Source organism: Staurois parvus, unplaced genomic scaffold (genome assembly GCF_062004578.1).
Source record: "Staurois parvus isolate SC_StPar_1 unplaced genomic scaffold, SC_StPar_1.0 ptg000132l, whole genome shotgun sequence".
In the NCBI taxonomy this organism is placed as follows: Eukaryota; Metazoa; Chordata; class Amphibia; order Anura; family Ranidae; genus Staurois; species Staurois parvus.
Genome location: NW_028317928.1, coordinates 8,554,963 through 8,579,303, shown reverse-complemented (window position 1 = coordinate 8,579,303; position 24,341 = coordinate 8,554,963). Strand labels below are relative to the sequence as shown.

The window sequence follows — 24,341 nt, the reverse complement described above, 5'->3', positions numbered from 1 at the left end:
CATCACATAGGGGACAAAAAATCCTCAATGTGATGATTTTTAGATGACAGGTTCTCTTTAATGAGACATGCGCTAGTGGAGCCCAGAGTACAGTCACAGGCTGAGTGTAAGTAGTAGACCCCAACTGTGGAAGCAATCGGGCAGCAGCACAGCCATCTGACAGGCAGAAGTTTACCTGTCCGTTTTAGACACAATCCTGTTGGTTGCAGCCACTTGCCTGTGTGAAACCCCCCCCCCCCCCCCCCCAACATCAGGTCTGTACGACTTTTGGACCGGGGAAGCGAAAGGGTTAATATTACACCACCATATTTCACAACATGTTATAAACATAAAATCATAGGAGAGAGTGGGAAAGGGTTAGAATCGATGAAAGAATTTATATATGTGTTTTCACCTCCACTCTCGACCAATGCTACCATCTTGAGCTGCCATCCCAGCCTGACCACTGCAGTACAGGGACTGCAAAAGGCTGATACTAGGGTACTTACCTGCTGAAACTTTTAACAAAAAAATACATTTAAAAATGTCTTAAATATAATGTTTCTCTGCTGCAGCTTCACTTTTACTTACAGGTCTACTACTTACACTCAGCCTGTGACTGTACAGTGAAAGGAGAAGCAGCAGCCTTGATAAGATCATCTCTCTGTCCCTCTGCTCTCTCCTCCTACCCTTCAGCACATGATTGACTTCTTCACCATGGACCTTGCAAAAAAAAATAAAAAATAAAAAAATCGAAGGTCTACTTAACACACTGCTCCACTTTATGAACCCCTTGACAAAAACGTGCATTTAACCCATGCAGTGCAGGCGTCACTGCATGACAAAATAAACATTTTGCCTAGATTTCTTCTTTAACCACTTGCCCGCTGCCCCATAGCAGATGCACTACTACAGGACAGCTTTGCAGGGCAAAATCACGTAAATATACGTGATTTCGTATTTCCGGGTAGGGGGCACATACGCGTACCACCCTACCCGTGCTGCTATTTGCTGCTGGGGATGTCAATCACTGGGTCCTGGCTAGTGATTTTTGGACGGGATGCGGTGATCGTCAGTGAAGCCGAGAGCAGAGAGATGTGTGTAAACACAGCTCTCTCTCCTGTCAGCATGGATGTGCTGCTTTCTATCTCTCTGCTGTGCAGAGAGATAGAAAGCAGCTGGTCTGCTTAGTAAAACACAACACAGTACACAATAAAATCACTCCGTAACACACAGTTAACCCTTTGATCACCCCCAGATGTTAACCCCTTCCTGCCCAGTGTCATTAATGCAGTGATCAGTGCTAATGAAAAGTACTGACACTGTACTACTGTCGGGGGGGGAGCAGAATTGAAAGATTTGTACCTTAATGCAGGGAATGCATTAAAACAGAACTCCAGCCAAAATCTATATTTACAAGTCCGTGTTGCTGATTTCCTACCTTCACTGAATATGTCCTCCATATTCTGGTTAATTCAGTAATTGCTCTGAAATCGCCGATTAATTTTCAAATCAAACTATTAATACTTTATGGTTTCCTGTTTGTAAGACCGGTGGCTGCTCTGCCTATTCCCCCAGCTACTGGTCTTGGCACCACCCTTCTGTAGTTCATTCTCCAGGAAGCAGCAATGTCATTCAGCTGCACCTGCAGTGGTGGGCGGGCCCAGCCCCTCAGACACCTTCAACATGTACAGGCCTAGTGTACCCACTCATATTCACTGCAATTCCCTGTGGATGATGAGAACTGTAGTTTCTTATTACTGCAGAGGGGAGAAGATAGGAGGTAATCCCGGCTGTTACACCTCCTCCTTGGCAGAGTAGATGCAGTTATCTTTTCAATTACAGATAGGTGGTCATGAAAATTCAAAAAGACTTTTCTCCACCATGGTAGAGATTATTAAAATGTTATTACTGTTTAGGGGGGGGGGGGGGGTGTACTAATGGGTGATTTTTTTGCCTATCTCTGAGTTCTTCTTTAAAGGTAAAAAAAAACCTTTAGGGCCAGTTCACACTACAAAAATGCACGCCAGATGCATTCCAGATACGTTATTGCTTACAGTTCACACAACACGCAGTTCAGGTGCAGTTTGCTATGTTCCAGTACAGTTCTGTGCAGAAAAAAAAAATGCAACATGTTGTACTTTTTTTTCTGCACCAGAAACTGACTGGAACAGACTGTACTAGTGTGAACCAGGGCCATTAGAATACATGGAAAACACTGTGCATGCATTTTTGATGCAGAAAACAAACACACTGAACTGCATCTGGTGTGAACTAGCCGCCCTCCAACTGTTGCCAAACTACAAGACCCATGGGGCATTGCAAGACTGACCGTTACAAGCATGACTCCCAAAGGCAGAGGCATGATGGGACTTGTAGTTTCGTAACAGCTGGAATTGCCAATTTGACACCCCTGCCCTAGAGTGTAGAACCACTTAAAAAAATCAAGTACTCACAAGGTGTAAGCAGAGAGCATCAGAGGAAAGAAGAAGCATCATTAACCAGGTTTTTCATTGCTATGCATTTCCTTTTACTTTAACCGCATTCTCGCCGCCCTATAGCAGATATACTGATACATGGCAGCAGGGTTGTGCATAATCACGTCCATATATGTGATTTTGCATTTCCAAGTAGGGGGCGTGTGCGAGCCCTACCCACACCGCCATTCGCAGCTGTCAATCACCGGGAACTGGCCAGTGATTACTCGTCGGTGTACAGCGATTGCCGAGCATCTCCGACGGGGGCGGGGAGAGGACTGTTTGTAATCAAAAAACAGTTCTCCCTGTCAGCCCGTGCACACAGCTGTGCATAGCAGAGCCATACAATGCAATGTACTTACAGTGAAGCACAGACACAGCACACAGTTAACCCTTTGATCACCCCAGATGGTAACCCCTTCCTGCCCAGTGTCATTAGTACAGTGTCAGTGCTTTTTATTAGCACTGGTCACTGGGGATGCAAGTGACACCAAGTCAGTTCCCCCCAGTGTCAGAATGCCCGCCACCGTCCCGCTATAAGTAGCTGATCGCCGCCATTACTAGTAAAAATAAAAAACTTAAAATTAAAAGTATATATACACACTGCCATTTGTAGATGCTATAACTTTCATGTAAACCGATTAATTTACACTAATGGGATTTTTTTTTTTTTTTTTAGCAAAGACATGGAGCAGAATACATTTTGGCCTAAATTCATGACAAAATTAGATTTTTTACTGAACATTTAATAGCAAAAAGTCAAAAATATTGTTTTTTTTTCTCAAAATTGTCAGTCTTTTTACAGCGCATAAAAAAAGAAAATAAATTAAAAAAAACGCACAGGCAATCAAATACCACCAAAAGAAAGCTCAATTTGTGGGAAAACAAAAAAAAAAAAAAAAAAGGGACTAATTTCATTTGGGTGTACGTTGCATGACCACGCAATGGTCAGTTAAATTAATGAAAGTGCCGTATCGCAAAAAATGGCCTGGTCACCCGGTGCGTTTTTTAAAAGAATTAGGGACTTTTCTGATCAATAGACTTCAATGGAGACGCTGCAGAAATGCATTTATTGCATTTTAACCCCTTGATGCCGACAGTATGCAAATATGCGGCCTCTTGGCAGCTGGGCCTTGACGCCGAGCGGCCGCATATTTGCGTACCATTTGAAAGCACATATGTGCTGAGAATGCGCGCCCTGCTTGCTCCCAGCACGTGTCGGTGATTCACGGAAAGGTCCCTATCTCCCCTTGCGATTGGGACCTTTTCCGATCATGTGACCGCTGTGACAGCAAATCACAAAAGTCACATGACCCTAAAACCCCGCCACGCCTCCCGGCATCTGAAACCTCTTAAAGGGCCAGAAGGCGCCAGCACGAAGAGGTTAATCTGCCCAACTTGCCAATAAAACCCCACAAAATGCTATAAAAAAAATGCATATGCAAGAACGCACCGCCAATACGTATCCAAAGCAAAACTGCACAGGTGTGAACCTAGCCTTAGTCTGCATTCACACTTGATCGATTTTTAGCTCGAAGCTCCAAAAATGCTCAAACTTAAAAAAAAATTAAAAATATCAATCGTTCTCTATGGTGACCATTTGTGCGTTTAGGTGTGAGCAGGCACCATCATTGATTTTATTTTTTTTTCTTTTAAAGTTTGAGAGTTTTTAGAGCTTCAAGCTACAAATAGATCAAGTGTGAATGCAAACTAATGCAGGCCATACATGGTTCGAATTCCAAACAATTTTCATACGAAAATCGGATCTAAGAATAATCGGCCGATTTTCGGTCTGTTAGTAGGGCAATGGCATCAACCGATTTTCATGGTTCCTCCCCATTTCGTTTATTGGGCATGCTGGAAAATTAGTGAAAAACGACCAATTTTTTAAATCATTGCTGGCACCAAACAAACGACATTTTCAAATTTTCAAATGAAAAATCGTTTGAAATTCAAACCATGTATGGCCTGCATAAGGCTAGGTTTGCACCTATGCAGGTTGCATTTGAGGTTTTTTTTTTTCTTGTTGCTAGGCAGATTTAAAAACGCAAAATGCATACAAAAAAAAAAAAATACAGAAAAAACACAATACATGCTTTTCTGTAGAGTTTCCACTGAAGTCTATAGAACCACAAAACACAACTTTTTGCATTCAGAAAAAGTCCCTAACCCTTTCCAAAAAAGCACAGGTGTGAACGTGTCCCATAGAAAATCATGCTAAATGGACTGCACTGCGTTACTGAAAACGCTTAGGTGTGACCCTGGGGTTAGGGCTGAGTTCCGGCGTGGGTTTGATAAAGTGCAGCCAAACTTGACCAGTTGGTAAAACCTTTCCCCTGCTTAGATCACCAGGTCAGGAACACACCTGTGTGAACTATCCGAGACGCAGCAAGGTTTCAGATGTGCAACTTCCCCTCTGTGAACTTTTTGGGGTTTTTTAAGATCCCCTGTGTGAATCTTTTCATGTTTGTTCAGATCCGCTTTAAAGTGAAAGCTTTTCCCGCACCCTGAGCAGGAATATGGCTTCACCCCCGAGTGAGCTTTCTCGTGTTTGGTCAGATACGATCTGGTAGCAAAGCATTTGCCGCATTCGGAACAGGAATATGGCTTCTCCCCGCTGTGAGTTCTCTGGTGTTCGATCAGGCCTGTTTTCCGAGTGAAGCGTTTCCCACAATCAGAGCACGAATACGGCTTCACATCCGTGTGAGTTCGCTGATGAACAATAAGACTTGATCGCTCAGTGAAACATTTCCCACACTCTGAACATGCGTGTGGCTTCACCCCGGTATGAATTCTTTTGTGCCTAGTAAGAGATGAATTTAAAAAGAAACTTTCGCCACATACGGGACAGGAAAACGGCTTCACCCCTGTATGAGTCGTCTCGTGTACTGTAAGATATGACCTTTTGGCAAAACATTTCCCACACTCCGAACAAGAGTATGGCTTCACACCAGTGTGGGTTCTCTGGTGACTCGCAAGATGGGACCTCTTCGCAAAACATTTTCCACATTCTGAACATGAATACGGCTTCTCCCCAGTATGAATCATTTGATGGTAGGTAAGATCGCCTTTCTGGGAAAAAGATTTTCCACACTCCGAACAGGAGAATGGCTTCTCTCCCGCATGGGCTCTCTGGTGAAGAAGTAGTAAATGCTTGAAAGAAAAACATTTTCCGCATTCAGAACATGAATACGGCTTCTCCCCTGTATGCGTGGCCTGGTGGGAGATCAAACGCGACCTGTGAGAAAAACATTTCCCGCACTCCAAACACGAAAATGGCTTCTCGGCCGAGTGAGTTCTCCGGTGTGCAATAAGATGTTGCTTCTGAGAAAAACATTTCCCACACTCAGAGCATGAATATGGCTTCTCGCCGCTGTGAATTCTCTGATGCTCGACGAGACCAGATCTCCGAGTGAAACATTTCCCACACTCCGAACAGGAATAAGGTTTCACTCCTTTGTGAGTTCTCTGATGTACAAAAAGGCTGGATCTGAAGGTAAAACATTTTCCGCATTCCGTACAAGAAAATGGCTTCTCTCCAGTATGACTGATCTGATGGGAGAGAAGATAGCCTCTTTGGGAAAAACATTTCCCACACTGCAAACATGAATAAGGCTTCATCGCTTTTTGACCTGTCTGCTGTGAAAGAAGTTTTTCTCTCTCAGCAAGAGATTCAGCGCTCTCAGGAATGTCATTGGGCAAGTCACCCAGCAGATTAATTTCAGATACTGAAAGCGGATTTGGGGAAACTAGGTTTTCTTCTGAAGAAACGGATGTGATGTCATCTCCCATGTCACCATCTGGGAAGTTGATGGGATGTTCTTTCAGGTTATATCTTCTGTATCGTCCATCTGGAGGGAATAACGAATTTAAGCGATATTAAAAAAGCAATAAAAAAAAAAAAAAAAAAAAAAAAAAAACACAAACACTAGTGGTGCACTGAAACCGAAATTCAGGATGCACTGTCCCAAAAACCAAAACTGAAATTAACAGTTTTTAAAAATGTATATAGATTTTTCAAATGCAATGTTTTTGGGGAAAAAAACACTTTAATGATTTAAAAAAAAAAAAAAAAAAAAAAAAAGAAAATTATAGATATACCCCAATTTTTTGGTAAAATATGAAAGATGCTGTTACACCGAGTAAATAGATACCCAACATGTTACACTTTAAAATTGCACACGCTTGTGGAATGGCATCAAACTACGGTACTTAAAAATCTCCATGGGTGACGCGCTTTAATAATTTCTACAGGTTAGCAGTTTAACTGGCCTCCCACCTGCCATATAAGGAAATAATGGATGGGTGGCGGTTCTCTCATCCTGGGAGGACGTCATATGGCATCCTCCCACTGTGACCACACGCGCGCCCCCCTGGGGGCCACGCAGTGTGGCGATCGGTGGTGCGCTGTGTCCCTGGGACACAGTGTATCACCGATCAGTGTAAAGAACCGATGACTTTGGCTCTGTCAAGTGATCAAGTGTGTGTGTGTTTTTTTTTTTTTAACATACCTTCACCCTAGCAGTACAGTGTCACCATAGTGACACCGTAATACTTGTGGGGGGTGATGAAGATTGTTTTTTTCTTTTTTTACACCGATTGCTTTTACACCCATAAAGGCTGTAAAAGCAATAATTTCTCCTCTCTGGCTGAATTCCTGCAGCCATTGAAAAATACTGTGAGAGCTGTGATTGGTCACAGCTTGTCACATGGTACAAGGCTGTTGTGAATAGCCTTGTACCATGTGACCTCTGTGATCATTCACAGATTTCACTAGTAGCAAGCAATGATGTCAGGAAGTGACATCTTGTTTACTACTGTTCATGTGATCACTGATTGGCCAACCAGTGATCACATGATCGGGACCGCATACAGAGGTCCCGTACAGTGATCTGTGTTCCAATCACAGTGCCGCGCGCTCCTAGGGAGCATGCACAGGCAATGGATGCAGGGGGACGTTTAGAAACGTCCACCCACATCGGCAGCACTCCCGTCCGGCCATTTATCGGCATGGGCCAGATTGGAAGAGGCTAAAGCGGAGCTCCAGGCTTCCCCCCAAAAACATTAAAAGTCAGCAGCAACAAATACTGTGGCTGCTGACTTTTAATACAAGGATACTTACCTGTCCAGGGTTCCAGCGATGTCCTCACCCTGAGCCGATTTGTCAATTGACTTCGGGGGTAGGTGCCAACATCTTCAGTAAGGGAAAGTGGAAATGAAGCCTTGCAGCTTCACAGCCAGTTTTCTACTGCACATGTGCAAAGTGTTCTACGCTTTGTGAATGGTCCCATAGTCTTGTGTCCCAGAAGGCTGCGGAAGAAGGGGGGCAAATTTCTGTCTCAGATTGCTGCTGCGCATCTGACTGGAAGTGAGGGGAGGTATCTTATCAAAATCAGGTACCCGTTTCCCCCCAAAAAGTGTTAAATATGGTGGTAGAGGAGGTGGGGGGGAGGCAGACAAGGAGAACCTTTTGGGTGAAGTTCCACTTTGCAGTAAATAATGATAAAGCCTCCTGGGGCTCCCCATCATTGGTGTTGGGGGGAAATCGTGCCCCATCATTGGTGCCGGGGGGGGAGAATCTTTCCCCATCACAAGTGTCAGTGGGAGGATTCGTGCCCCATCACAGGTGTCAGTGGGAGGATTCGTGCCCCATCACAGGTGTCAGTGGGAGGATTCGTGCCCCATCACAGGTGTCAGTGGGAGGATTCGTGCCCCATCACAGGTGTCAGTGGGAGGATTCGTGCCCCATCACTGGTGTCAGTGGGAGGATTCGTGCCCCATCACTGGTGTCAGTGGGAGGATTCGTGCCCCATCACTGGTGTCAGTGGGAGGATTCGTGCCCCATCACTGGTGTCAGTGGGAGGATTCGTGCCCCATCACTGGTGTCAGTGGGAGGATTCGTGCCCCATCACTGGTGTCAGTGGGAGGATTCGTGCCCCATCACTGGTGTCAGTGGGAGGATTCGTGCCTCATCACTGGTGTCAGTGGGAGGATTCGTGCCCCATCACTGGTGTCAGTGGGAGGATTCGTGCCCCATCACTGGTGTCAGTGGGAGGATTCGTGCCCCATCACTGGTGTCAGTGGGAATAATAGTGCCCAATCATTGGCGTCAGTGGGAATAATAGTGTCTCCCCTTTGATGTCAGTAGCAGGAATTATTGCCCTATTGTTAATGGAGGAACACTGCCCCAAGGGCCAGATACAGGCAAGCCAAAGGCCACATTCAGCCCCCAGGCTGCAGTTTGGAGACCACTGTATTAGAACAATGCTTCCGGTCCATGAGATTTTAACTTCTAGTCTCTGCTATTATCTAAGGCTAAGAGGATATGTCTTTTTTCATCAGCCATTTACACAAGTGAGGTGGATGCAGGAATCCTCCTTACTGTGCTGTAGTATTCGGACAGAATGGACACACCCTCTGTCAGAATACACTGATCAGCACTGCAGCCCATTGGTGCAAATGCATTTTCTCCTGCGTTTGCGGTCGCACTGCACAACAATGGAAAGTACACAATTCCCCCATCCAAACATTTGAAGAGGATGGGGGAATCCTCCCTGCTGAGCAAGCGAGAGAGAGAGAGAGAGCGCAAGAGAGGTGTGATTTTGCACTTCTATCTCACAGAGGTCAGTGGATTGCCTCTGCTGTGAACTGTCACAGCAGAAGCCAATCTGCAAGTCCCAGGGAAAATAATCTTCGCTGACACCTACAGATTGTCTAGCAGTGAAGAAAAACAAAGCTGTGACTATGTTTACATAGGCACAGTTCTGTTGTGACAGGGGGGGAGTGATGGATTGTGTGTCCCTGCAGAGCTGGGAACACGATCCATCACTTTCCCTAGTACAAGCACCACCTAGTGTACACCAAGCACATAGCTAGGCACACATACTTAACCTTTTGATCACCCCAGATGTTAATCCCTTCCCAAGCAGTGTCATTAGTACAGTAATCCGTGTATAATTTTTAGCACACTGATCACTGTATTAGTGTCGCTGGTTCCCAAAAAGTTTTAATTACTGTAAAAATGTTCGCTGCAATATTGCAGTTCTGCTATAAGTCGCTGATCGCCGCCATTACTAGTTTAAAAAAAAATTCCAGTATACGTCCCATAGTTTGTAGACGCTATAGCTTTTGCGCAAACTAATCAATATACGCTTATTGGGATTTACCAAAAATAATGTAGAATACATTTTGCCTTAATTTATGAAGAAATTTGATTTTCTTAATTTTTTTTGTATATTGGATATGTTTTATAGTAGAAAATAAAAAATTGTCATTTGTCAGTTAAAGTAACGCAGCGCTGTATCGCAAAAAATGGCCCTGTCAGGAAGGGAGGTGAATCTTCCGGATCTGAAGTGGTTAACATCTATGGCATTTGGCAGCTACGTTGAAAAATCTAAACTGTTGCTCAGCTTCCGCTTTCCAGATGGTCCATTTTTGCATCTCCTGTACCACAAATCTTCCCCTTTATCAATTCATAAGAGACTGAACAAAGGAGAATATGACCTTTTTTGTATATAGTGTTTATGTTACTCACTTGTGCTGATCTCCATAGGAATTTCCTCCATTTTAATCCCCGGATGTACTTCCTCCTCAGCTTTGACGTCTCTCTGAGTCTCTCTGGTGTCTCCAGGGTCTGTGAATAAAGATGAGAGTGAAGCCCCCTGTACTGAGATGTGAGAGACCCCAGAGAGTGTGTGTGGGGGGAGACTGGTCACGTCTCAATGACATGATGTGAGGAGGAGAGCCGGAGTCTAATGAGGCTGATGGCTCCTGACCCCCCCACTGGGCACATACTGTCCCCCCATTTCTGTCTACTGACAGAGGAACAGGTGGGGGGGGGGGGGATTGTTCTAGTACGGAATGCGGAGAATATAGGATTTATTTTTTTTTCCCATTACTCACCTTTGATGATAAAAATTTCCTCCCCTTTAATCTCTTCTTGTCTTTCTTCTTTTTTCTCAATTTTCAAGTCTTTCTCAGTGGCCCTGGTGTTCTCTGGATCTGAGAATAAATATGAAAAGTGATGCCACTGCACTGAGAAGTATACTGAAATATAGACACTGTGGGGTTGACTTACTAAAACGGGAGTGCAAAATCTGGTGCATCTCTGCATAGAAACCAATCAGCTTCCAGGTTTCACTGTCAAAGCTTAACTGAACAAGCTGAAGATAGAAAGATAGAAGCTGTTTGGTTGCCATCAGGGCTGTAAGAGGGGCCTCATACAGCCAACCTAATCCGCCCCCCCCTCAAAAAAAAGGGAAACATATGTTGCCCAGGAAGGAAATTACTGGAACCCATCCCCTGTATGTGTCTCTCTCTGCAGCAGCTGAAAGCCAGTGGAAGGGAGAGGAGAAGCCAACTTTCGGCTGCTGCAGAGAGAGCCATACAAGGGATCGGTTCAGTCATTACCCCTCCCCTGTGCCAATCATCGTCCCTGCCCACATCCAATTCAGCCAACTGTCTGGGCCCCATACAGGAGGCCTGGTGGTACCCCCTTATCCACGGCCCTGGCTATCATGCATAACTGCACCAGATTTCGAGTGCTCCACTTTTTAATAAATACCCTCAAACATTCTCTCTCAAATATATATATATAATTTTTTTAAATTTATATTTTTTATTTAATTTTTTTTAAGCAAAGACCCTAGAGAATGAAATGGCAATCTTTTTTTTTTTTTTAAATATAAAAAAAAAGGATGTTATGGCATGTATATAACTACCTAACATGTCACGCTTTAAAAAGGCACACACATGGAATGGCAACAAACTGCGATACTTAAAAATCTCCATAGGCAACGCTTTAAAAATGTTTACAGGTTACCTGTTTGGAGTTAGAGCAATAATTCTAGTGCTTGACCTCCTCTAACGTTCACGACGATATTTCACATGTGTGCTGCGAACAACGTTTCCATATGGTGCATGACCTACACTTGCGTTCACTTTTGCGTGCGAGCATGGAGTGATGAGGGGGCGCTTTAAAAAACATTTTTTTTCTTATTTATTTTTTTTTTTAACACGGTCCCTTTAACTTTTTCTTTTTGAACACTTTTTTTCTATCAACAGGAATGCAATCATCCCTTGTAATAGAAATAAGCATGACAGATCCAAAAAAAAAAAAAAAAAACCTCTCCTTTACCTTTAAAAGCAAAAGATAAAAAAAAAAAAAAAAAAAATTTTTGGGTCTTTTGCTTTAAAAAAAAAAATTGTTTACATCCACCCGGGACCAGATGTGACGTCATGACCGGCGAGCGAGGGGGGGGGGGGGGGGGGGCTGTTCTGCCGCTACTGAAAGTGTTGCAGTGGCTAATCAGCCGCTTGGACTGCTTTCATCAAAAATCCGGCTGTCAGCTGACAAAAAAAAAAAAAAAAAGATACCAAGGCTATGGCAGATATCTTCAGTCATAACCCCGGTAAACCACTTAAAAACTGCAAGGTATATATACGTATCACGGTGCGCAAGAACTTTCCCTGAAAGGAGAAGTCCCACTCTCTCTCTTCCTTTTTTCTCCTCCTCCCTCACTTTGAGGTTTATTTTCTGACAGGTACCCACGTACCACCCCTACTTGACTTGCCTAGGTGGCCGCCCCCTCACCCCAACCTGCAACCGCAAGACCATTAAGAAAGCGCAGCGTGGCTCACGCATGTGTAGTAGGGAGCCAGCAGTGAATTTTTTTTTTTTATTTCTCAGAATGAAGTTCTTCAATAACCTCTTTTGCTGATGTGGGGGGACGTTTAACATCCCCCCGCATCCACTGCCTGAGCTCGCAGCGCCGCAATCTGCGCCCGCTGTGTATACCAGACACAGGGGAACACAGATCACTGTTCAGGGCTGCTGTGCGAGATCCCAATTCATGTGATCACTGACTGGCCAATCAGTAATCACATGAACAAGTTGTCACTTCCTGATTCATCCTGAACAGAGGTCATATGGTACAAGGCCATTTATAGCAGCCTTGTACCATGTGATAAGCTCTAACCAATTACAAAAACAATAAAATATCTTGATAACAACCCCCCACAAATGATACAGTGTCATTATGGTGACTCTACTGCCAGGGTGACAGTATAAGTAATAATAATTTTACAAAATGTAAAAAGATTTTTTTTTTTTTAATTATTATTTTTCTATATACGCATTTGGGTTATGTTTTTACCAAAAAGGTATGAGAATACATTTTGGCCAAGATTTATGTATTTATTTGCAACATAAAATAAAAACAAGTTTTTTTTAATTCGCAGTCTTTCATTTATATGGCAAAAAAATAAAAATCCCGGTGGTGAATGAAATACCACCAAAAGAAAGTTTCATCTGTCTAAGAAAAAAAAAAAAAAAATTGGCTTGGACTGGAAGGAAGTGAAAGTGTCTGGACTCGCATGTGGAAAAAATCTGGACCACGTTTCTGTGGCGTGAACCAGCCCTAAAAGTAGATCTGGAAATTCACATGGTATTCTCTATTTATATCAGAGGTGTACAGCTACAGGCATTAAACCATTCTCAGGACTACGGGTTGAGTTCTCCCTCCCCAACACTACGCTCTCGATATATACAGCTTCGTCATGCCCTGCGAATCCAGTTCCCAGATGCAACTCCTTCCCATACCCATTTGTCCTTGATGGAGATCCTTCTGGGCACTGACCACACCATCTTACTGACCCCCACCGCGACTAAGCTGGCTTTCCGAGCTGAAACTATAAATGGGACCCAGGATTGGGTACGGTTGATGAAGCGGATTGGGGAGAAAAACTGGACAAGGTGGCGTCTCCCAAGGATTCTGACAGTCTAACTCAGATGTACATTTTACACACAGCTCACCCAACTCCACTTCATGTCTCTTGCTTAGACATGGGCAGAACGGAAACATTTGTTTAGTTTTGCTTTGTTATTTAACCACCTCCCACCCGCCATATAAGGTAATGACAGGCACAAGGTGGTTCTCTCGTTCTGGGAGGACGTCATATGACGTCCTCCCATTCTAACCACGCATGCGCGGCTCCGGGAGCGCGCAGCATGGCGATCGGTGGTGCGCTGTGTCCCTCGGACACAGCGGATTACCGATCAACAGAAAGAGCCAATGTCGGCTCGGTCATGTGATCAGCTGTGTCCAATCACAGCTGCTCGCATGTAAATAGGGAAATGCCGGTTATCGGCATTTCTCTCCTCACGAGCTGTCATGCTAACAGCTCGAGAGGAGAGGAGAGCCGGTAATCGGCTTTACTCAGAGGGGACATGTACATTGATCATCAGGGTACTGATGATCAGTGTGCCCTGATGATCAGGGTAGCTCCAGCAGTGCCACCTGTCAGTGTCCACCAATGCCAGCTGTCAGTGCTCATCAATGCCACATATCAGTGCCTACCAGTGCACATCAATGCCACATATCAGTGTCCATCTGAGCTGCCTTTCAGTGTTACCTATCAGTGCCAGTGTTGCCTATCATTGCCAGTCAGTACCACCTATTAGTGCCCATCAGTGATGCCTATCAATGCCCATCAGTGCCACCTACCAGTGCCTCATCAGTGTCCATCACTGCAACCTCATTAGCGAACATCAGTGAAGGAGAAAAATCACTTATTTACAACATTTTATAACAAAAACTAATTAAAAAATGTTTTGGTTTTTTTTTTCAAAATTTTCAGTGGTTTTTGGTTTGTTTAGCAAAAAATAAAGAGGTGATTAAATACCACCAAAAGAAAGCTCTATCGGTCTCAAAAAAATGATAAAAATTTCATATGGGTACAGCGTTGTATGACTGCGCAATTGTCATTCAAAGTGCGACAGCGCTGAAAGCTGAAAATTGGCCTGGGCAGGAAAGGGATATAAGTGCCCTGTAGGCGAGGGGTTAAATAAATCTTGTTTAGTAAAATTTGTTTTCGGAATTAGTTTCGTTTTTCGAATTCAATTTGACCAAGTTTGGAAAAGCTGGATAGGCATTTGAATTCAAATTGGCATTCGAATTTATTTTATTCGAAATTCAAATTTCATAAGACTGTTTTATTCTAGTCTAGTTTGGTTTTTTTTTTCTATTCATTTCTATTCTAATCTATTCAAATTAAAATTTATTCTATTGAAAACTCGAATTTCGGAAGACAGTTTTATTCTATTTTATTCCATTCTATTGTTTTTTTATATTCTATTCAAATTCAAAATTTATTCTATTTGAAATTTCAATTTCAGAAGACCGTTATATTCTATTTTATTCCAGTCTATTGTTTTTTTCTATTCTATTCGAATTCGCATTTTGGAAAACGATTATATTCTATTGTTTTTTTTTTTTCTTTATTCTTTTCTTCTATTCAAATTCCTATTTTGGAAGACAATTATATTTCATCCTACTGTTTTTTTCTATTCTATTCGAAATTGCAATTTCAAAAGACAGTTATATTCCATTCTATTGTTTTTTTTCTATTCTATTCAAATTCACATTTTGAAAGACAATTATATTTTATCCTATTTTTTTTCTATTCAAATTTATTCTATTCAAAATTGCAATTTCAAAAGACAGTTATATTCCATTTTATCCCATTATATTCTATTGTTTTTTTCTATTCTATTCAAATTTGCATTCTGGAAGACAGTTTTATTCTAATCTACTCTATCTGAATTTATTCTTTTTGAAATTCGAATTTTGGAAGAGTTATATTCTATTTCATTCTATTGTATTTTCTATTCTAATCTTTTATGTTCTATTCTTTTCGTATTCGATTTTCATCCAAATGTCCTATTGTTATTTTGGACTCGCTACTATTTTCATTTGGATACAACAGACCACACCTCATATGGTCCTGTCCCATTGTACAGACTTAAGCCTCATACACACAATGAGAATGTTGGAGGAATGATTGCCGGGTTTTTTTCTATTGCATGCTAGTCTCATATCAAAAAGGAAGAGGTTACTAAAGTTGCGAAAAAAAAGTATTTTTTTCATTTCTGAGCATGCGTGGTCTTGCGATTTTTTTTTAGTCGGAAGAATACTGTGCTGATTAAACCAACAAATTGTATGTTCTGTTATCGTACGAGAAATATTTTTGTACTGGTCCCTTTGGATAATTTCGCATGAAAGCGGTGTACGCACGATCAGATTATCGTACGATAGAAAGTGATATTTTTCGTCCGATTTTCTAAGCATGTGTACTAGGCATTACTGGATTCAGGTGGTCCAATTTCTACATGGTTCTCTTTTGTAGTAACACTTTCAAGGCCCACCGGGCCACACAATTGGCAACACAGTTTGTATCTCTGCTCTTTATTTTAATAAAGCTGGGTTTTTTTGAATGTGAAAAGTCATTCTGGAAACCCTGCTCACTTTTTATGCAAGCATGTGTATAAAACCCCAAATGTACTGTAATAAACTTTAGAACAGACTTGGAAACATGCCCATTGTGCCTGTGTGTGTTCACTTGCTTAAATATTACTTATAAAAGAAATTAAGAGCCACTAATTATTCTTTTGCAGAGCTTTGCTGTGAATAACTAAGTTCCACGACGGGGTGAGATTGTTACATAAGAGGTTTGCTTTCAGAATTTATTACCCACCTCTGTTAATCTCAGTAGCAATTTCCTCCACTTTAACTTTCACATATCCTTCATCTTGCTCAGTTTTTCCATTTCTCTGAGTCCCTCTGGAGTCTCTGGGGTCTGTGAATAAAGAGGAGAGTGAAGCCCCCTGTACTGGAGATTCTCTGGATTTAGTGTTTATTCCTCACCTGTGCTAATCTCTGGAGGGATCTCCTCCTCCTTACATCGATCCTCATCCATCACATAGGGATCTTCATTTTCCACTTTAATGACAATAAGCTCTTTATCCTAAATTAAAAAAAATATATATTTAATCGGTGATTGATCTACAATGGTCAGTGTTATTAGGATCCTTAATTCCAGTTACCCGATCATCCAGAGGAAACATATCTTCCTGTGTGGAGTCCCGGAAATACAGAGGACGGGGACATTTCTCTGGTGGGTTCCCATTACTGGATCCATCTACATGATGATGGTGAGGGATGGTGTGACCTTCCTGTGTGGAGTCCCAGGAATACAGAGGATGGGGACATCTCTCTGGTGGGTTCCTATTATTGGATCCATCTGTAGGAAACACACACACACACACACACACTGACTGAATACATTGTTCCTATGTCTTTACATCAGAGGATGCCTGACTAGATCAGGCCGTGGTTTGGTGCCAGGCCCCAGCCTTTGTCCTGCTCAGCTGTGACTTGATGGTATTTTTTTTTTTTTTTTTTTTAATGTGTGCGGGCATGATTTACAATTACATACATGACATATGTTGCAGCCTTTGTAGTGTCACACTGTTGGATTCCAAATTGTGTGCTGCCTTGCAGGCTGCTACACTGTACAGTGCCCACACTATTTGGCGGCCACAGTGTCTGTAAATGAACAGCGCTGGTCTGCAGAGATTATGACAGCTATAGTTGTCAAGCCATGGCCTGGCAGGGGGTGAGCAGTCACGACCAGCTGACCATGGAGCTGAGGAGTTGCCAAAAACTTAAAGTGATTGTAAACACTCACCTAGCAAGCCGGGGGGGCGGGGGCACTTTATTTTTTTTTATACCACCGGCAGCGGTTCGCATGCACAGAGTGCAATTATGATGCAGTGTGGAAATCACACAGAAACTGGTGCAAATTACGCACCGCATCAGTGTCAACCCGAGCTAAGGAGACACCTACTCCTGACAACTGCACTCTGTACGCTGTGCCATGCAATTACGTAGTCCTGACCCTTGCACTTCGACTGTTGCAAAGCATATGTTATGTTGTACGGTACACAGTAGGGATGCACTCATACCGCTACCGTGACGGTGCTGACCAATCAAAAGTCATCTAGCCCATACTGTCATCCCTGTACCAGGAGGAGAGAAAGCCGAGGGTTTTCAAATCCCCAGAGTTTTTTTCTGTGACAGCATGGGATTTGTGCAGGGAGGTTCTCAAGCTAAGACAAGCCTGGGTTCACACAGAAGTGGTGAGGAAACCACATGCGATTTGGACAGGAAAACGCACTGCATTCCTGTTCAAATCGCATGCTATTCTTTGCGTCAATACATTTGTATGGACACAAATCGCACCGCAAAGTATCGGTACTCGCTGATCAAACAAGGGTATCGGTGCATCCTGGTGCGTCTTAACTGCTGCACTGTATACTCTACATCAAGTGTCTCCACTTCCCAAATAAATGGCCAGTTTACTGTCCTTTTGACTTTAGGAGGGCCAGACTGTGGCCAGTGGGCATAGAAAAGGTCCTAACATCAGTGGGAAAAAATAATGTCCCATTGTTGGTGTCATTGGGAGGAATGGTGTCCCATCATTGGAGTCATTGGGAGGAATTGTGTCCCATCATTGGGAGGAATTGTGCTCCCTTCATTAGTGTAAGGGGGGTGGGGAAATTATGCCTGATTGTTGGTATCAGTTGATGAAATAGAGCCCCAAGGGCCAGATAAAGGAAAGCAAAGGGCCACATCTTGCCCCTGGGCCACGGTTTGGAGCCCACTGCTCTACAAAACCCTACCATAGCTATCATGAACCTAGAACGAATGAGTAATATTGCTATTATTCTTATTGTAGAAAAGTATCTCCGCCCACTTTAAAATAATCCCATTTTGTTGCAGCCTGAAATAAAGACAGACACAGTTTTTGTTTTATTCAGCTGTATGTACTAAGTGCCATTTATAACATCCAAGTGAAAGACCAACATGTCAGAAATAAATAAAATAAAATTCAAAAACAGAATCTCTCAGTTACAAAAAGGATCCCTCCCCGCCCCTTGTGTCAGTATTTTGTTGAACCCCCTTTGGCTTTAATTCCAACCTTTAGTCTGATGGGAGATGTCTCTACTAACTTTGCACATCTATTTTCCCACTCTTCTCAGCAGAACCGCTCAGGTTCAGTTCAATTTGATGGTGAGCGTTTGTGGACGGCAGTCTTCAAGTCATTCCACAGATTTTCAATAGGGTTTAGGTCTGGGCTCTGACTAGGCCATGCAAGGACATTCACCTTCCTCTCCTCCAACCACTGGGAAGGGGGGGGTCATTGTTGCTGTGTGCTTTGGCTCATTGTCATGTTGGCAAGTAGACCTTCTTCCCATTGACAACTTTCTGGCCGAGGACAGATTTTCCTCCAGAACGTGACGGGATTTTGCCCCATCCACGTTTCCTTCTATCCTGACAAGTGCTCCAGTCCCGATGCAGTGAACCCCCCATAACAGGATATTTCCCCCTCCATGCTGTACTGTAGGAATGGTGGTATATGGATGGTGACCTGGATGGGATTTCCGCCAGACATATCGTTTGGTGTTGAGGCCAAATCATTCCATTTTAGTCCCATGTGACCTGAACCACTTTTTCCATGTGGCCTCAGAATCTTCAAGGTGTGTTTTGGCAAAGCTCAGTGGTGGCCTTTCTTGCACCCCCCCCATACAAGCCACATTTGTGGAGGATTTGTGATCTTGTTGTCACATGTACACAATGACCACTCTGTCATCAATTCCTGACACGGCCTCAGAGTTGCTGGAGGCCTCTTGGTAGCCCCTATGACTGGTTTCCTCCTGGCTCTTTCATCCAGTTTGCAGTGATGTCCTGATCCATGGAGGGTCTGTGTTGTACCAAATACCTCCCACTTCCTAATAGAAGTCACTCTGCTTCTAGGCATTGATAAAGCCTTTGAAAGGTTTTCGTATCCATCTCCTGACTTGCGTCTGTCCACAACTTTATCCCAGATATCTTTTGATAGTGCCTTGCCACCCATAGTTGGCTGTTTGCTTCAGTTGCACTATCAAAGACTGAAATCCTCCAGGAAAGCCATTTTCATGCGAAGCCAATCAAAATGACTACAGCTGATCACAAGTGAAAGTCCAATGGTTTTGTGTGCCATTAAGAAAGTGATTAGCTACACCTGATTGAGTTTACAAGTCATTTTTAGGAGGGGAGGGATCCTTTTTCTGATGCAGCGATTCGGTTTTTGAATTGTATTTATTTTATTCTGACATGGTGTTATATCTTTCACTTGGATGCACAGTTGCACAGAGTGCAAGTTGCACAGTGTAAATACAGCTGGGTAAAACAAAAACTGTGTCATTTCAGGCTGCAAAGCAACAAAACGTGATTTTAAAGGGAGGGTCGATACTTTTCTATACCCACTGTATACATGTTAAGGCATGGAAGCTTTTTAATCCCTCGCCGTCCAGAGGATTTCCCCCCCTTCCTGACCAGGCCATTTTCTGCATTATGGCGCTGCGTTATTTTAACTGACAATTGCGCGGTCCTGAAACGCTGCACCCAGATGAAATTAACATCCTTTTTTCCACACGAACAGAGATTTCTTTCAGTGGTATTTGATTGCCTGTGTGGTTATTTTTTTTTTTACTGCTATTAACTGCTCCGTCTTTGCTAAAAAAAAATCCCAATACGTGTAAATTAATTGGTTTATGTGAAAGTTATAGCGTTTACAAACGGCGGTATAGATACTGGGATTTTTTTTTTTTTTTTTTTTATTAGTAATGGCGGGGATTAGCGACTTATAGCGGGACTGTGAATGGGGGGAACTGACTTGGTGTTACTGACATCCCCAGTGACACCAATACAGTAATCAGTGCTAATTAAAAGCATTGACACTGTACTAATGAGACTGGGCAGGAAGGGGTTAACATTTGGGGAGATCAAAGGGTTAACTGTGTGCTGTGTCTATGCTTTCCACTGTAAGCATGCTGCTATGCAGAGCCATACAAAGCAGTGTGCAGGAGCTGACAGGGAGAGATCTGTGTCATTTACTTACAGTTCTCTCCCTTCGTCGGTAATGCTCCTCAATCACCAGGTACCAGCAAGTAATCACCAGCCGGGACCCGGTGATTGACAGCCGAGGCCGTGAGTAGCGGTGCAGGCAGGGATCATGTGCGCGCCCTACCCGGAAATGCAAAAAAACACACGCACACACACACGGCAAACTAGGCAGCCACCTAGGGCACACTGCTGCCTAGGGCGCAGCCGCTGGTTTCTCTGCTCTCCGCCATAGCCGGATCTATGGGGGGGGGGGGTGATAGGGTGGGCTATGCTCCCCCAGATTTCAAATGTTCCCCCCCAGTCCGGTCTTTCCATGGACACTGTGCCTGGCCACTGAGTACCTTGCCCCATTCCCACACTCACGGCTGGGACAAGGAGAGAGCAGCCTGGAGCAGTGAAGCCTGCAAAGGAGAAATTACAGAGCCTCTCCCATCCTCTGGAACTCCCTACCACAGCATGTCCGGTCAGCCCCCACCCTGTCTGCCTTTAGGCGATCTTTGAAATCTCACTTCTTCAAAGAAGCCTACCCCACCTCCACCTAAGAACTGTACTTGAATCACCTCCGCCAGATCCTCCCCCGCAGCTATCACCTTTTGTATCACCTCACTCTTTCTTTACATTGTAAGCTCCACGAGCCGGCCCTCCTATTCCTTCTGTACTGCAATGTATTGTCTCCCTTATATTGTAAAGTGCTGCGCAAATTGTTGGCGCTATATAAATCCTGTATAATAATATATATATATATATATATATATATATATATATATATATATATATATATATATATATACATACATACATACATACATACATACACACACACACACACACACACACACACATATATACACACATACAATTTTGCGCACCCGTGCTGCCCTGTAGCAGTATTACTACCATAGGGCGGATGAGAAGCAGTATAAAGAACTTAGCGGCCCGGTCTCACAAAGGCTGATCAATACTCTTCTATATTTTACAAGAAATGGAAGTCTCCTCCTACCTGATGAAGTAAGGGGCAGCCGATCCTCCATCATGATGAGGTCCATGTCCTTCTAAATGCTCCTGCTCATCTTGCTCGCAATGAAGTACAAATGGATCATAATCAACATCAAAAGGGTGTCCTAAAAAAAAAATAAAATAAAAAGAATTCTATTATGGTGGGAATTACTGTGGATTTCTAGTGGCAGGGTCTGCAACCTCGTTAAGAATTTGGTCCTTTCAACAACTGATATCAAAAATCACAGTAAACCTCAATAATCAACAGTGAACAGTCTGAGGCCCACAGTGATATGCTACACATCTTTACAAATCTCTGCTTTTTGCACTGGTGACACGGATGAAAGCTGCAAATATTTGATTTTTCCTATGTGGTTGTGATTGACAAATGACATCAATAATAAGGTAACATGTAGATGTTCCTGGACTTCAGCTCCAGCCTCAGGTGACAGTGAGCAGGTGGTGGAGCTGGAAAATGATGTCCATTGGTGCCACTTTCTATACCAAGGAGAGTCTGCAGTAGGGCAGAGGTAGCACAGTGCGAACAACTTGCCCTCCACCCCACAGCAGGAGTACTGTTAGAGGGCAGCAGGGCTTTTTGTTTTCTTCAAAATTGTCGGTCTTACTTTGTTTATAGCGCAAATTAGATTTTTTTTTAATGGACATGTTTTATAACAAAAAAGTCAAAATTGTGTTTTTTTTCAAAATTCTCTTTTTTTTGTTTAGAGTGCAAAAAAAATAAAAATGGCGCACAGGTGATCAAATACCTTGGTGTCACTGGGGATGTCAGGGACACCAGGTCAGTTCCCCCCCCAGTGTCAGAACGCCCACCGCAGTCCCGCTGTAAGTCGCTGATCGCCGCCATTACTAGTATTAAAATAAAAATCCCAGTATCCATTTATAGACACTATAACTTTCACGTAAACTAATTAATTTACACAAATTTTTTTTTTTTTTTAGCGAAGACATGGAGCAGAATACATTTTTTGGCCTAAATTTATGACGAAATGTGATTTTTAAATTTTTTTTACTGGACATGTTTTATAGCAAAAAGTCAAAATCGGGGTTTTTTTATTTCAAAATTGTCGGCCTTTTTTTGTTTATAGTGCCATTACTAGTAAAAAAAAAAAAAAAATTCCAGTATATATATACCACCATTTGTAAACGCAGAATACATTTTGGTCTAAATTTATGAGGAAATTGGATTTTTTACTGGACATGTTACATAGTTAGTCTGGCTGAAAAAAAGACAAAAATCCATCCAGTGCAACCATAGAAAAAAAAAAAAAAAAAAAAAAAATTATAATCCTGCACTCACAGTTGTTTAACCACATCCAGTCCAGCCCATGTATATGGACGGTGGCAGTGCAGGGGTGGGTTGCCATTCATAAACGGCGCCTGCCATTTTGGACTATGCGCGCTCCCTGGAAGCGCATAACACCGCAATCCGATCATTGTACGGGACCTCTCTGCGAGGTTCCGATCATGTGATCACTGATTGGCCAATCAGTGATCACATGCAGAGTAGCAAGCAAGATGTCACTTCTGACATCATTGCTTACGTGTGAAATCTGAATGATCACAGCGGTCACATGGTACAGGGCTATTCACAACAGCCTTGTACCATGTGACACGATGTGGCCAGTCACAGCTCACACAGTATTTCTCAATGGCTGCAAGAATACAGCCAGAGAGAAGGAGAAATGATTGCTTTTACATCCTTCATGGGTGTAAAAGCAATCAGTGAAAAAAAAATCATCACCCCCCCACAAGTAGTACAGCATCACCATGGTGACACTGTACTGCTAGGGTGACAGTACGTAAAAAAAAAAAAATAATGATATAAAAAAAATTAAAATGTAAAATTTTTTTAAATTATAATTTTTGGTTATAAACTAATTTGGGTTTTTTTTTTTTTTACTAAAAAGATAACTGAATAACTTCTGGCCAAGATTTATGATAAAATATTATTTGCAAAATTTTATAAGAAAAACTTTTTTTCAAAATTTTTGGAATTTTTAATTTATATAGCAAAAAAAATAAAAATCCCAGTGGTGAATAAATACCACCAAAATAAAGCTTTATCTGTCTCAAAAAAATACGGGTACAGTGTTGCATGACCGCACAATTGTCATTCAAAGTGTGATAGCGCTGAAAGCTGAAAATTGGCCTGGACAGGACAGGGGGTGAAAGTGTCCGAACTTGAAGTGGTAATAGCAAAAAGACAAACTTTTTTTTTTCTCAAAATGGGGGGAAAAAAAAAAAAAAAGACGTAAATTTCATTTGGGCACGGCATTGTATGACCGTGCAATTGTCAGTTGAAGTAACGGTCAGGATGAGGGGGGGGGATTCTCTGGAGGGCGAGGGGTTAAACCATGTCATGTTGGGTATCTATTTACTCGGAGTAACATCAGCTTTTATTTTATTACCAAACAACTGGGTGTTATAGTGTTTTTGTGCATTAATTAAAAATGTATTTCCCCCCCCCAAAAAAAAAACAAACCCCGCAAATACCATGCGCTGTATAAAAAACAAAAATTGCAACACCCACCATTTCATTCTCTAGGTGGAGTTGTACTTTAATTTGCGTGATCGGCCTGGCACCCTCTCTAAACATACAAACAGGCTCCTCAGCTAGGTCTGAGCTCTGGGACCCCCTAACCTGATAGTAAGAAAACATGATTACCTCCTCCTCACTGGACAGCCAGCCTCCAGCCTCACACCCCCCACCAACAGCTACTAGGAACCAGATGAAAATCCTGTCAGGCTCTCTGGTTTGTCAACAAAATGGCCACCAACCTCCCCTGACCGTCCACTTGCCTCTGCGCGCGCACGTCTCCATAGCAACCAGGCACAGCTAGGCCCGCAGAGCGGAGAGCGGCTGATGGAACTGACCCTTCCTTATAAGGAAAAGCCCCTCCGCCAAGAGAATAACCGCTAGAGGACAATCTCCCACCGAACACTTTCGCCCGTCGGCCATTTTCTCGAAGGGCAAACGTAACCGGAAGTAAGATAAAGTCAACTAATATTTTTACAAAATAGACCAAACGGCGATGAAGTGATTACTGTTTTTCTGTAGTCTCTGAAATATCAACTTAGTTTA

At 42.8% G+C, this 24,341-nt stretch overlaps 1 protein-coding gene across 1 annotated transcript; it reads right to left on the bottom strand.

The window, feature by feature from the left end:
* Positions 1–1,912: 1,912 nt before the first annotated feature.
* On the bottom strand, positions 1,913–24,059 carry LOC149466304 (uncharacterized). Its single transcript, XM_089672904.1, has 8 exons — positions 23,925–24,059; positions 21,243–21,363; positions 16,339–16,535; positions 16,160–16,259; positions 15,990–16,091; positions 10,359–10,457; positions 9,991–10,089; positions 1,913–6,307 (listed from the first exon to the last, which is right to left on the bottom strand). Exons 2-8 carry the CDS (start codon positions 21,286–21,288, stop codon positions 4,797–4,799), a joined length of 2,154 nt encoding a protein of 717 aa, XP_089529030.1. The 5' UTR covers positions 21,289–21,363; positions 23,925–24,059; the 3' UTR covers positions 1,913–4,796.
* Between the last annotated feature and the right edge of the window lie 282 nt (positions 24,060–24,341).

What these genes read in the sequence shown, in the direction of transcription:
- LOC149466304 (XM_089672904.1), bottom strand. Translation starts at nt 21,288, where the DNA reads ATGGACCTCATCATGATGGAGGATCGGCTGCCCCTTACTTCATCAG. An exon ending in GCTGCCCCTTACTTCATCAG is followed by an intron (nt 16,536 to 21,242) that starts GTAGGAGGAGAC and finishes TGTTTCCTACAG; the next exon opens with ATGGATCCAATAATAGGAAC. An exon ending in TCCTATGGAGATCAGCACAA is followed by an intron (nt 6,308 to 9,990) that starts GTGAGTAACATA and finishes TATTCCCTCCAG; the next exon opens with ATGGACGATACAGAAGATAT.